Source organism: Ranitomeya variabilis, chromosome 1, assembly GCF_051348905.1.
Source record: "Ranitomeya variabilis isolate aRanVar5 chromosome 1, aRanVar5.hap1, whole genome shotgun sequence".
In the NCBI taxonomy this organism is placed as follows: Eukaryota; Metazoa; Chordata; class Amphibia; order Anura; family Dendrobatidae; genus Ranitomeya; species Ranitomeya variabilis.
The window spans coordinates 560,677,989-560,692,411 of record NC_135232.1 but is presented as its reverse complement, the minus strand read 5'-3'; the positions used below and the strand labels follow the sequence as shown (position 1 = coordinate 560,692,411).

Here is a 14,423-nt window from a genome sequence, read left to right as displayed (position 1 = left end):
ATTAGGTACTGAACCTAGGGTAATTAGTCGCCAGAAAGGCTGCCTGCTATGTACTGGCTATTGGGCACGCTGCAGCGACGCGATAAACTACTCCCACTCAGGCAGGAACAATAATTATCAACGCCGCAGTCGCTACAACAACACTCAAAGGCCTGCACGGTATGCTGCCACCAGCTTCGATTAAACGGGTCCGAAGTTTACCCAACACAATAGCGTAATTCCCTTCAGGAGACAGGGTACGTTTTAGAGCATGAAGAACGAACTAGTACTTTAAATATTTTACTCCGAAAGAAGGCAGTGTTTTTATATAAAAAAAAATTACACGGATGTTACAGAAGAGACAATTGAAATATGGACAAGGTAATTATAAAAAAACAGGGATTACAATAAGAAATAACACTTACATGTGGTCAAATCATTTGAGGCAACCAGGCTAGTGGAGTTTTCATCTGTCCCAGTGCATTAGGACTCTGGGTAGGAACAGCTCTTCAAGTCAGACTCCAGCAGACAGACCCTTGCTGGAGTCTGGCCAAAAAACTTATAGCTGCAGCCTGTGACATCACCAAAAGGGTTGAGTTAAGATCGCCCTCCTCTTTCTTCAGTCTTAGTAAATGTCACACAAGTTTGTCTAATACCTATATCTCTGCTCCAGAACATGTCATAGTCATAACAAACCCAGCATTCATCTCGTCTTAATATTGGCATTCTAATGAGACCAAATATGTCCTATTTGTGATGCATAATTACAGAGAAATCCCTACTTCTTTACCAGATGGAGTTAGAAGCCCGTGCTTACCGTGGCGGATAGATCCACCGAGGGAGATTAAGAATATGTATTTTCCTGTTCCTATCTTAAATGGTTGGCCCAATATCTTACAATAATGGAACAAAAGACCCTCATGGATTCTAGAGATTTCTAATCCAGTTCTAGCTGGCAAAGCTTTCCAATGCAGCTATGCCGGTCGTAAATTCCTTTCTTCAATAAAACTCCCCCCACATACATTGGCAAGGCAGCTCTTGGCTGAGTGAAAGGGAAGGGGGGGTTTTGTAGCCCACAGCATGGGCTGAAGGACAAAACTACAACATCATATTATACTTCATACAATATCGTGACAATGGGGATGTCTGTATATAAGGGGGATGTCTGTATATAGGGGGATGTCTGTATATAAGGGCGATGTCTATACAGGAGGATGTCTGTGTATAAGGGGGCTGTCTCTATATAAGGGGGGTGTCTCTATATAAGGGGATGTCTGTATATAAGGGGGATGTCTGTATATAAGGGGGATGTCTGTATATAGGGGGATGTCTGTATATAGGATGTCTGAATATAAGGGGGATGTCTGTATATATGAGTGGTGTCTGTATATAGGAGTGGTTTGTATATAGGGGGATGTGGCCAAAGTGGCTGCCGAGAAGCTGTGTGCACCAAAGTGGCTACCAAGGATTCCTGCATGCCAAAATGGCTACCAAGGGGCCAAAGTGGCTTACAAGGGGCCCCGCACATCAAAGTGGCTACCAAGGGGCCAAAATGGCTACCCTGGGGCAGGGCCCTGCATGCCAGACATGCTCCTGAGGTTCATTGGTAGCTGGCAGCGCTGTTCAAGCACCATGTATTTCCTTCAGGAAATGCCTATCTAGTTATTATTATTCTCCACGTTTTCCGCAATTAATGCGGCCCAAATCGCTCGGCGCACAGACCCCGTTCAGGTGGCGTTTCGAAGCCCTCGGTGGGGACAGGTGTGCTATGTATTTTTGGAGTCGATCCGATTTGTAGTTTTTTTTTAAAATCGCATTTTTTAAAAAAAAATTTCCCATAGGAAATAATGGTGACCTTTCCATTACCCCCAACTTGACCTTCCAAAGATGGCAGCTTTGCAAATGTACGGTGTCCATTTTAGGACATGATCATTTATCAAAGTCAAACATCAGAATAAAGTGACTATGACACCCTCCCATCCCGTGTGTAAAAAGTGCACCCCCGGTCCCGTTTGTGAAAAGTGCACCCCCAGTCCCGTGTGTGAAAAGCGCACCCCCAGTCCCGTGTGTGAAAAGTAAGTGCACCCCCGATCCCGTGTGTGAAAAGTAAGTGCCCCCCGGTCCCGTGTGTGAAAAGTAAGTGCGCCCCCGGTCCCGTGTGTGAAAAGTAAGTGCGCCCCCGGTCCCGTGTGTGAAAAGTAAGTTCGCCCCCGGTCCCGTGTGTGAAAAGTAATTGCGCCCCCGGTCCCGTGTGTGAAAAGTAAGTGCGCCCCCGGTCCCGTGTGTGAAAAGTAAGTGCGCCCCCGGTCTCGCATGTGCAAAAGTAAGTGCGCCCCCGGTACCGTGTGTGCAAAAGTGTGCCCCCGGTCCCGTGTGTGCAAAAGTAAGTGCGCCCCCGGTCCCGTGTGTGCAAAAGTAAGTGCGCCCCCGACCCGTGTGTACAAAAGTAAGTGCGCCCCCGGCCCCGTGTGTGCAAAAGTAAGTGCGCCCCCGGCCCCGTGTGTGCAAAAATGCGCCCCCGGCCCCGTGTGTGCAAAAGTGCTGCTGTAAAGCTGGCAGCGCTGTTCAAGCACCATGTATTTCCTGCATGAAATGCCCATCTAGTTAATATTGACCTTTTAGGAGGCATACAGGCATACAGAGCAGAATTTCAATATTTGCAGATGACACTAAACTCTGCAGGGTAATCAATACAGAGGATAATTTTATATTACAGGATGATTTATGTAAACTAGAAGCTTGGGCTGACGAATGGCAAATGAGATTTAATGGGGATAAATGTAAGGTCATGCACTTGGGTAGAAGTAATAAGATGTATAACTATGTGCTTAACTCTGGGCAAAACCGTCAATGAAAAAGACCTGGGTGTATGGGTGGATGACAAACTCACATTTAGTGGCCAGCGTCAGGCAGCTGCTACAAAGGCAAATAAAATAATGGGATGCATTAAAAGAAGCATAGATGCTCATGAGGAGAACATAATTTTACCTTTATACAAGTCACTAGTTCGACCACACTTAGAATACTGTGTACAGTACTGGTCTCCGGTGTATAAGAAAGACATAGCTGAAGTAGAGCGGGTGCAGAGAAGAGCGACCAAGGTCATTAGAGGACTGGGGGGGTCTGCAATACCAAGATAGGTTATTACACTTTGGGCTATTTAGTTTGGAAAAACGAAGGCTAAGGGGTGATCTTATTTTAATGTATAAATGTATGAGGGGACAGTACAAAGACCTTTCTGATGATCTTTTTAATCATAGACCCGAGACAGGGACAAGGGGGCATCCTCTACGTCTGGAGGAAAGAAGGTTTAAGCATAACAACAGACGCGGATTCTTTACAGTAAGAGCAGTGAGACTATGGAACTCTGCCATATGATGTTGTAATGAGTGATTCATTAAATTTAAAAGGGGACTGGATGCCTTTCTTGAAAAGTATAATGTTACAGGTTATATACTGTATATTAGATCCCTTGATAGGGCGTTGACCCAGGAAACTAATCGGATTGCCATCTGTGGAGTTGGGAAGGAATTTCTTTCCCCAATGTGAAGCTTACTCTTTGCCACATGGTTTTTTTTTGCCTTCCTCTGGATCAACATGTTAGGGCATGTTAGGTTAGGCTATGGGTTGAACTAGATGTACTTAAAGTCTTCCTTCAACCTTAATAACTATGTTACTATGTTACATCGGGGGCTTATCTACAGCATTGCAGAATGCTGTAGATAAGCCCCTGATGGCGGTGGGCTTAGCTCATCTTTCATTTTGGGGGTGACAGGTTCCCTTTAACTTTTTTCACAAAAAATTTAATCAGCTCCAATTTGTTTTATTTTACCAAGGGTAACAGGAGAAATTGGACCCCAAAAGTTGTTGTACAATTTGTCCTGAGTACGCTTCTACCCCATTTGTGGGTGTAAACCACTGTTTGGGCGCATGGCAGAGCTCGGTAGGGAAGGAGCGCCGTTTGACTTTTCAATGCAAAATTGACTGGAATTGAGATAGGATGCCATGTCGCGTTTGGAGAGCCCCTGATGTGCCTAAACAGTGGAAACCGCACACAAGTGACACCATTTTGTAAAGTAGACCCCCTAAGGAACTTATCTAGATGTGTTGTGAGAACTGTGAACCCCCAAGTGTTTCTCTAGTTTATAACGCAGAGCCGTGAAAATAAAAAATCATATTTTTTCCACAAAAATTATTTTTAGCCCCGTTTTGTATTTTCCCAAGGGTAACAGGAGAAAGTGGACCCAAAAAGTTGTTGTCCAATTTGTCCTGAGTACGCTGATACCCCATATGTGGGGGGGAACCACCGTTTGGGCGCATGGCAGAGCTCGGAAGGGAAGAAGTGGCATTTTGGAATACAGACTTTGATGGAATGGTCTGTGGGCGTCAAGTTGCGTTTGCAGAGCCACTGCTGTACCTAAACAGTAGAAACCCCCCACAAGTGACCCCATATTGGAAACTAGAGCCCCCAAGGAACTTATCTAGATGTGTTGTGAGAACTTTGAACCCCCAAGTGTTTCACTACAGTTTATAACGCAGAGCCGTGAAAATTAAAAATCTTTTTTCCCACAAAAATTATTTTTTAGCCCCGGTTTTGTTTTTTTTCAAGGGTGACAGGAGAAATTGGACCCCAAAAATTGTTTTGCAATTTGTATTGAGTATGCTGATACCCCATATGTTGGGGTAAACCCGTTTGGGTGCACGGGAGAGCTCGGAAGGGAAGGAGCACTATTTTCGTTTTTCAACGCAGAATTGGCTGGAATTGAGATCGGACACCATGTCGCATTTGGAGAGCCCCTGATGTGCCTAAACAGTGGAAACCCCCAAATTTTAACTGTAACCCTAACTTAAACACACCCCTAACCCTAATCCCAACCCTAACCACACCCCTAACCCAAACATGCCCCTAGCCCTAACCCCAACACACCCCTAACCCCAACACACCCCTAACCCTAATCACAACCCTAATTCCAACCATAAATGTAATCCAAACCTTAACTTTAGCCCCAACCCTAACTTTAGCCCCAACTATAATTTTAGCCCCAACCATAACTTTAGCCTAACCCTAACTTTAGCCCCAACCCTAACTGTACCCCCATCCCTAACTTTAGTCCCAACCCTAACCCTAATGGGAAAATGGAAATAAATACATTTTTTTAATTTTATTATTTTTCCCTAACTAAGGTGGTGATGAAGGGGGGGGTTGATTTACTTTTATAGCGGGTTTTTTTTGTGGATTTTTATGATTGGCAGCCGTCATACACTAAAAGACGCTTTTTATTGCAAAAAATAGTTTTTGCGTCTCCACATTTTGAGAGCTATAATTTTTCCATATTTGGGTCCACAGAGTCATGTGAGGTCTTGTTTCTTGCGGAACGAGTTGACGTTTTTATTGGTACCATTTTCAGGCACATGACATTTTTTGATCGCTTTGTATTCCGATTTTTGTGAGGCAGAATGACCAAAAAACATCTGTTCATGAATTTCTTTGTGGGGGGGGGGGGGGGGGGGCGTTTATATCGTTCTACGTTTGGCAAAATTGATAAAGCAGTTTTATTCTTCGGGTCAGTACGATTACAGTGATACCTCATTTATATCATTTTTTTTATGTTTTGGCGCTTTTATACGATAAAAGCTATTTTATATAAAAAATAATTATTTTTGCATCGCTTTGTTCGGTGGTATGATAATAAAGCGTTGTTTTTTGCCATTTTTTTTCACTGAAGGGGTTAACTAGTGGGACAGTTTTATAGGTCGCGTCGTTACGGACGCAGCGATACTAAATATGTGTACTTTTAGTTTTTTTTTTAGATAAATATATTTATTGGAACAATATTTTTTTTTTCTTTATTTGGGAATTATTATTTTTTTTTTTACACATGTAAATATATTTTTTTTTACTTTGCCCCGTCCCGGGGGGGACATCATACTATAGTGTCAGATCGCTGATCTGACACTTTGCAAAGCAGTGTGTCAGATCAGCGATCTGACAGGCACTGCAGGGAGGCTTCCCTGAGCCTGCTCTGAGCAGGCGCTTGAAAGCCACATCCATGCAGCCCCGTGGCCATTTTGGATCCAGGGCCTGCAGGGAGGAGGAGGTAGGAGACCCTCGGAGCAACGTGATCAAATTGCTTTGCTCCGAGGGTCTCAGGGAAGCATGCAGGGAGCCCCCTCCCTGAGCGATGCTTCCCTATGCCAGGGGAACACTGCGATCATGTTCGATCAGTGTTCTGGGGTTAATGTCCCAGGAGCGGTCCGTGACCGCTCCTGGCACATAGTGCCGGATGTCAGCTGTAATAATCAGCTGACACCCGGCGGCGATCTGCCGCGCTACCCCCGTTAGCACGGCCGATCGCCTATGACGTACTATCCCATCACTGGGAATTAAGTCCCAGGTCACCTCGACAGGATAGTATGTCATATGGGATAAAGGGGTTAAAGTGTGGACAAAAGTAAGGTCATGGTGGAAGGGGGAATGGGCTTAGTGTTCGACATATGTGTGGGTTAGATGGTAATGTTACTGAAAGCTGTATTGAAAAATCACCGGCTCGTCCTATCCAAAGACAACTGACATCTGTTACTGGATGGGCTACTCGACTCCCTTTATTTGGCAGCCGCACAGAGGTACACCGTATGAGGGACAGAAAGAGCATGTGCTCCAGTGGATGGCAAGAGCTGCATCAAGTGGCCTCTCCCCCTCTTCCTCCACCTTAACACAACACACAGTACATTCCTCAGAGGTGGCACCTCAATTACCCTTGTTTCCCACTACGTCACAACTCTCCAACTGACTGTGGGGAACCACAGGTGGGCGAGTCTGCCGAGCTGTTCATACATTCTATTCAAGGGCATGAGAAGTCTGCTCCAAAGATTCACAGAATCCAGAGGAGGAAAGCATCTTCACCAATGACCAACATTTTTCCTGTTGGTTCTGGGGCCAGGAGAAGTAGAGTCTGAGCAGAATCCAGACCCTCGTCACCAGAAATAAACCCCCGGGGGTGAAGGTGATCCTGATGACTCAGATCCCTGAGGCGCACGCGGACTGTACTGTGCTGTCAGGGCAGTAAAATGAGGAGTGACTCTCAGGGAGAGGAGTGGGAGAACAGAGGATGACGATGAGGTTGTAGATCCCACTTGGTGCGAACCCAGAGGCACGCAGCTGAGTAGCTCAGCAGAAGTGAAGAGGAGGATGAGGTTACATTGCTGCTTGCCGCACAGACATGGAGTGATGCAACCACGACAAGCACTCCATACTCAGCCACAACTCTGGCTGTGGCCAGTAGGAGTCACGGGTCTGTAGTTAGCAGGGGCAGCAAGGGCTGCCTCACCTACGCTTTTTTTGAGACCGCAAAGAATGAGGAAAAATTGCAATAATTTGACTGCTACATACATAAACTAGCACATGTGTGATCAACATTCGTTACTCGGGAATCTCACTGCGCTAAAATGCAGACTAGCGGCCCTCGCCAAACACTCTGCAGGATAGCTGCCATATCAAGGCTCCATAGCGAGGGACACAGATTTGACATTCTACAGAATGTCAGCTTAGGGGATCATAGCCCCCGACTGAAAGAATACAGATCTGCTACATTGACCATCACTGAACCATGGATACGTTTGGGGTAGTCAGGATTTGGATCAAGCGGTCACCTGGCTCCATGGAGATGTTCTGAGAAGCCAGGTCGCCTGGCCTTGTAGCTCAATGGACTGTCAGCTTCCTAAACTTGTCGATGTCTCCTCTCTGTACAAGCCACAGGTGGGGTAGTCGGCCCATGGAAGCTCTGGACACATCGCTTATCCCAGGGAGTCAGCGGAAGGATGAGATTTTGTACCATCTTGGGTATTTTGCTCAGACAGTTCTATATGCTTTTTGTTTGTGGTACAAACAGCATATAGTATTGCAACACTGTTTTACCCTCAATCTGTGTAGCCTGAGTAGTATTATGCCCACGGTAAAAGGAGAGTGGGCATTCAGTGGGATGATCCCTGCTCCATGTGGTTTCAGCTAGCGGACTAGAGCACCCACTGACCTCCGTGTATCCACACCGCCTAGCTTTCATCAAGATTAACAAGTCATGGCTCTCCAATGACTTTTGCATCCCAGTCCCAACACTAGGCGATGGTGTCGTTTTTAGTATCATGCATTGATCTTGCATTATTGCAGTCTGTGGCTTCTTCTGCTGATCTTACAATTTTTGGAAATGTTGGGTCTTCATCTACTGAGTTGCCTGTAGTGGAAGGTGTGTCAGAGGCCCATTATACTATTTCTATTCTTGAGAAATTGATGCCACGTTAGTGGTGTGTAACAATAACTTTTTGAAATGTGAAGACTCCCAAATTGGGTCTCCAACTGATGGGTTGCCTGTAGTGGAAGGGGTGTTAGAGCCCCATTATACTATTTCTACTCTGGGGAAATTGATGCCACTTTAGTGGGGTCTGCCCCTAAGTTTTGGAAATATTTGGACTCCAAGTTGGGTCTCCATCATGTGTGCTGCCTGTAGCAGTAGGGATCCCAGACCAGCAGGCCCGCACTTACTTTCAGTCAACTACCTGTATTACTATCCTTACATTTTTCCAACATTAGTGGTCTACCAAGCTGATTTTTGTGCCACCTGAGAGTGGCTGAGCAGAAAAGCAGTTTGAGCTGTTGCATGAGGTACCGTACTCCCAGCATAGCAGGCCTACAGCGAACCCTCACCCACCTCATCTTAATTGAAACTTCAATTCAAAGCTGTAAATGCTGTCCCAAACCGATACCTCATGCATGGCCTGTGGCTGACTGCTGCTTTGCCATTATCACATTTCTACTGTGGGTCAATTGGTGCCACTTTTCCTGGTGTCTGCCCCTAATTTTTGGAAATGTTTGAACTCCCAGTGGGGTCACCTTCATGTGTGTTGTCTGAATTTGGCAGACCTCTCAGAGCACCAGGCGTGCACCTGTCACTCATCCACCTGTTACTAATCAATGTTTTAGCTAGAAATGCTGGTCCAAGCCGTCCCATGCATCCATTCTGCGCAATTATACTATTTGTATAATTGGGTCAATTGATGACTTTTCCTGGTGTCTGCCGCTAATTTGAGCTGTTTTGGCAGCTTTTTTGCATCCCCCCCCCACCCCCGAAGGTGTTGTCTATGTGTTTATTTTTTCTTCTTATTGAATTTAGTGGGGTTGGGGTATCTTAGGCGAACATCGGGAGCCCTGGCAGTAATGATACCGTTCTGCAAAGCTCTGATCTCACAACATTTAGTCTGGAATCACAGGAAGAGATGGGAGGATCTACACAAGCCTCATACACATAAGATCTGGGGTCAGTTCTCCAACATATTTGGCACAACCTCCTGCTGAAATCCTTCTTAACCTGTGTACAAGTTAATGCTAGGTCTTCCTTTTCACTTTTCTTTATTCTCCTTCCTTTTTCTTATTAGTTTTTTAAAAATTATTATTTTTTTTTAAAGCATTCTTTCTTTTGCAGTATTTTTCCCCACACCTGCCTAATACGTTTGCACAATACTGTTTGGGTGAGTTTCAGTTGTGGATGGGTTGCTGCAGTGTTGGCCTCTCGCCCGTCTGAGTTTCCTTATTGTTGGCCTCTCACCGATCTGGGTTTCCGTACTCTTGGCCTCTCGCTCGTCTGGGTTTCCATACTGTGGGCCTCTTGTCCGTCTGGGTTTCAGTACTGTTGGCCTCTCGCCCATCTGGGTTTCCGTACTGTTAGCCTCTCGCTCGTCTGGGTTTTCGTACTGTTGGCCTCTGGCCCATCTGAGTTTGTACAGCGATGAGCTCTTGCTTGTCTATGGATAGTGCATTAAATGCTTCTCTTGTTGCAGGAATGACATGCCAGGCACGAAGCTCTTACCTGGTAGATGAAGTGTTATGGGGTCATCGCTTTATGTCTGTGCTCAGTCTGGAGGATGGATTTTATGAGGTGGACTACAACACATTTCACCAGACTTTTGAAGTATCTACTCCTTCCTGCAGCGCACGGGAGCTAGCTGAGAATGCTGCTAGAATGGACGCCCATCTCTACTGGTCCATTCCCAGCCAACTGGATGAGAAGGTGGAAGAGGGCACAGAAAAAGATGGCATGGACAAGCAGAGAAATGGCAGCGTGAGCAGTCCTGAAAGTGAGCCAGTCCTGCAGGAGTGAATGTGCAGTCCTTCCTACATACACTGACCTGCTCTGTTTCACAAATTGCTAAACCTCTAAAAACCAAGCAGTTTTCATATAACTCTCTCCAGCACCTACATTCACTATTCTCAAACTATTGCGCTTTTCTCCTGGCGAATCCACTCATCTGTCCGTCCGCTTGCCTACTGATCATTTTGCCTGGTTATGCTGTTAGCCTACTATGCCTTTCGCCCCGCGACGCCGTCCATGTACTAACTGGGCAACTTGCCCAGGAATTGCGTCCTCATGCACGCAGTGCTTCTCGCCCAGCTATGTTGTCCTCATGCACGCTGCGGCTCTCACCCCCGGCTATGTCGTCCTCATGCACGCTGCACCTCTCGCCCTCGGCTATGTCGTCCTCATGCACGCTGCACCTCTCGCCCTCGGCTATGTCGTCCTCATGAATGATGTGCCTCTTGCCCTCAACTATGTCATCCTCATGCACACTGCGCCTCTCGCCTTTGGCTATGTTGAACTTATGAAGGTGTGCCTCTTGCCCCCGGCTATGTCGTCCTCATGCACACTGCGCCTCTCGCCTTCGGCTATGTTGTCCTCATGAAGGTGTGCCTCTTGCCCCAGGCTATGTCATTGTCATGCATGATGCACCTCTTGCTATGCCATCCTCATGCACACTGCGCCTCTCGCCCCTAGCTATGTCGTCCCCATGCAAGCTGCACCTCTCACCCCCCAGCTATGTCGTCCCCATGCAAGCTGCGCCTCTCGCCCCAACTATGTCGTCCCCATGCACGCTGCGCCTCTCGCCCCTGGCTATGTCGTCCTCATGAACGTTGTGCCTCTCTCCCCCAGCTATGTCGTCCTCATGAACGCTGCGCCTCTTGCCCCGGCTATGTTGTCCTCATGAACGCTGCACCTCTCGCCCCGGCTATGTTGTCCTCATGAACGCTGCACCTCTCGCCCCGGCTATGTTGTCCTCATGAACGCTGCACCTCTCGCCCCGGCTATGTTGTCCTCATGAACGCTGCGCCTCTCGCCCACGGCTATGTCATCCTCATGAACGCTGCACTTCTCACCCGGCTATGTTGTACTCATGAATGCTGTGCCTCTCACCCCTGGCTATGTTGTCCTCATGCACGCTGCACTTCTCACCCGGCTATGTTGTACTCATGAATGCTGTGCCTCTCGCCCACGGCTATGTCATCCTCATGAACGCTGCACTTCTCACCCGGCTATGTTGTACTCATGAATGCTGTGCCTCTCACCCCTGGCTATGTTGTCCTCATGCACGCTGCTCCTCTCACACCCAGCTATGTCGTCCTCATGCACACTGCTCCTCTCACCCCAGGCTATGTCATCCTCATGCACGATGCGCCTCTCGCCCAATGACGTCATCCTCATGAATGGTGAGTCTCTTGCTTGGCTATGACTCATGAACGCTGCACCTTTTGCCATGCAACACTGTCTTTCCCATGAGCCTCCCTTCTGGCTTGCTCCACCACATACAGCATTACTTAATCTCCACATTAACCCCATCTACACCAGTCACTCCCAGAGTAATCAACATGTGAACCAATCACAACCACTCCAGAGAAGCGGTTCTAGATCAGGTCCTGGCTTGTAAAATATCAAAGTTCTGTGCCTGCTGCACAATAAAAAGGCTGATGCCCACCCGTGTGCAAATTATTTACCCCCTCTCACTGGATGACACCAACTTCATCAGTTTGAGTGGTATATGTAAATGAGATGTCAACGCCGAAGGAACCTAAGCATCTGCAGTTCTCAGCTCTAAACGAAAAAAAGAACCAAGAAGCCTGCACGGCCCACAAGTATTCATCCGGTCCAGAGACACCAGACTGTTCTACATCACACCCAAAAGGGACAAATACATCAAGAGGCGAGAGAAGAGGACTGCTTTAGAAGACAGGAATGCTGCTCACACTTGTAATAACCAGTCAGCCTTGAACTGTAAGAGAATGTTGTATGGAGGGTCAGGGGGTGACCACCCTATATATGACTATACCAGTATATAGAATACCCGATAAGTTAGAATCGGGCCACCATCTAGTTATACTATAAACATCACCACAAAGTAACTACTATGAGGGAGATACTAGTGGAGAGGTCACATTGGTCAGGATTCAGGGGGACAATGGGTGGTGGTGATCATTATGTGGAGAAAAGATACATGGGAGGGGTGCCCCAGAGGACAGGGTCTTGGAGGGTGCACAGAAGATGTGGGGCGGGGGTCACTAGAGGGCAGACAGAGAGTATGCGGAGCAGGGGTCACTAGAGGGCAGAGAGTACGTGGGGCGGGGGTCACTAGAGGGCAGAAAGAGAGAGGACGCAGGGCGGGGATCACTGGAGGGTGGAGAGAGAAGACACAGTGGTGGGGGTGACTGGAGGGCAGAGAGAGAAGACACGGAGGGGTGACTGGAGGGCAGAGAAGACACGGTGGCGGGGATGACTGGAGGGCAGAAAAGACATGGCGGTGAGGGAGACTGGAGGGCAGAGAAGACACGGTGGCGGGAGTGACAGGAGGGCAGAGAAGACACGGCGGGGATGACTGGAGGGCAGAAAAGACATGGTGGTGAGGGTGACTGGAGGGCAGAGAAGACACGGTGGTGGGAGTGACTGGATGGCAGAGAAGACACGGTGGTGGGGGTGACTGGAGGGCAGAGAAGACATGGTGGCGGGGGTGACTGAAGGGCAGAGAAGACACGGTGGCGGGGATGACTGGAGGGCAGAGAAGACAAGGTGGCGGGGTGAGTGAAGAGCAGAGAAGACAAGGTAGTGGGGGTCACTGGAGGGCAGAGAGAGGAATAGTGGCAGAGAGAGGGCAAGGGGCAGGGGTCACTGCAAGGCAGAGAGAAAGGACCCAGGGCGGGATCACCGGAGGATGGAGAGAAAGGACGCGAGGTGACGTCACTGGAGGGAACAGGGCAGGGTCACTAAGACGAGGAGTAAAAGCAATTGTATAAATGAAAAGCATATACAGATTGAGGAGATAGGGAGGTGGAGGTTGAAGAGCGGATATGACCTACACAGTACAGAGTCAGATACCACAGGAGGGAAGAACGGTGGAGACCACATCCAGAGAAGAGGGGGCACAGCAGCAGCCAGACCAAGGCACCTGGAATGTGGCACTCTACCCACCACATATTCATTCCTCAAACCCCATCGCTTACCTTGACTCCTCCCACTATGTTACAGGAGGCTGTGATGTTATTGGATGATTCACATTTTATTGGTTATTTGTCACATTAAGAGGCCTGGGGCCCAGGATTAAAGGGAACCTGTCACCCCGTTTTTTCCGTATGAGATAAAAATACTGTTAAATAGGGCCTGAGCTGTGCATTACAATAGTGTATTTTGTGGACCCCGATTCCCCACCTATGCTGCCGAAATACGTTACCAAAGTAGCCGTTTTCGCCTGTCAATCAGGCTGGTCTGGTCAGATGGGCGTGGTGTCTTCCCCCAGATCTTGCTTAGTTTTCTGTTGGTGGCGTAGTGGTTTGCACATGCCCAAGGTCCCGAATCCACTGCACAGGGGAGTGAAAAGAGCGCGATCTGTGCTATTCCCCCGGTGATCGGTGGGGGCGGCCATCTTCCTGTGGCCGCGCGTGCGCAGATGGAGCCCTCTGCTGCCCGGGGCTTCAGGAAAATGGCCGCGGAATGCCGCGCGTGCGCAGATGGAGATCGCGGCGGCCATTTTCCTGAAGCAGAGTTCGCATCTCAGGCCCTATTTAACAGTATTTTTATCTCATACGGAAAAAACGGGGTGACAGGTTCCCTTTAAGTTCACAGTAGACACCGGAGTAGTGCCCCTCATCACTCCCTAACCGCCACTAAGCACATGCAGCGGGAGCAGAGAGGATTATGGACAGGCAGTGCCCACATTTGGTTGAGATCAGGTAGGGCTTCCTGAGGACCCCAACATCAATGCAGGGCAGCTGTGGGATGTCATGTGGCCATTGCCAGTCACCACTTGTCCTGCAGAGTCAAATTTATCTAAGTGCTAATGAGAAAGTCAACAATCACAAGACTAAACATGGTGTCCGTCCATCAGCACCACCCTGCCTATTGCGCCTCATGTAAAAACACAGGTGAGAAGACTCCACCCACTCTTCATGTGCACCAATTCTGCCCTCACCGCTTCCGGCTGCGCAGATGGCGAATGTAGCAGCAGGTGACTGTTGACAAAATGGTGACGCCCACGACCAGAGCACTGGCAAAACCGCCAATCATCGGGATCAGGAGGAGGTCGCGAGCTGAAAGAAAACAGAAGATGTCATCACAGTGGGTGGAGCCTAAAGGTCA

At 48.1% G+C, this 14,423-nt stretch overlaps 2 protein-coding genes across 4 annotated transcripts in view; one reads left to right on the top strand and one right to left on the bottom strand.

Annotated features, from left to right (window-relative positions):
• KCNJ9 (potassium inwardly rectifying channel subfamily J member 9) overlaps nt 1-11,774 on the top strand; it is a 38,159-nt gene extending 26,385 nt beyond the window's left edge. For both annotated transcript variants that reach the window (XM_077256774.1, XM_077256779.1), the window contains exon 3: nt 9,808-11,774. In XM_077256774.1, coding sequence (XP_077112889.1) covers nt 9,808-10,127 — 320 coding nt within the window. In that variant the 3' untranslated portion in view covers nt 10,128-11,774. The remainder of the gene's footprint in view (nt 1-9,807) is intronic.
• A 1,182-nt stretch (nt 11,775-12,956) lies between these two features.
• Nucleotides 12,957-14,423, bottom strand: part of IGSF8 (immunoglobulin superfamily member 8) — a 38,069-nt gene continuing 36,602 nt past the window's right edge. The window contains exon 6 of one of the 2 annotated variants that reach the window (XM_077256754.1): nt 12,957-14,374. In XM_077256754.1, the coding sequence (XP_077112869.1) occupies nt 14,253-14,374 (122 nt within the window). In that variant the 3' untranslated portion in view covers nt 12,957-14,252. The remainder of the gene's footprint in view (nt 14,375-14,423) is intronic. The other variant, XM_077256761.1, reaches the window with a different exon arrangement.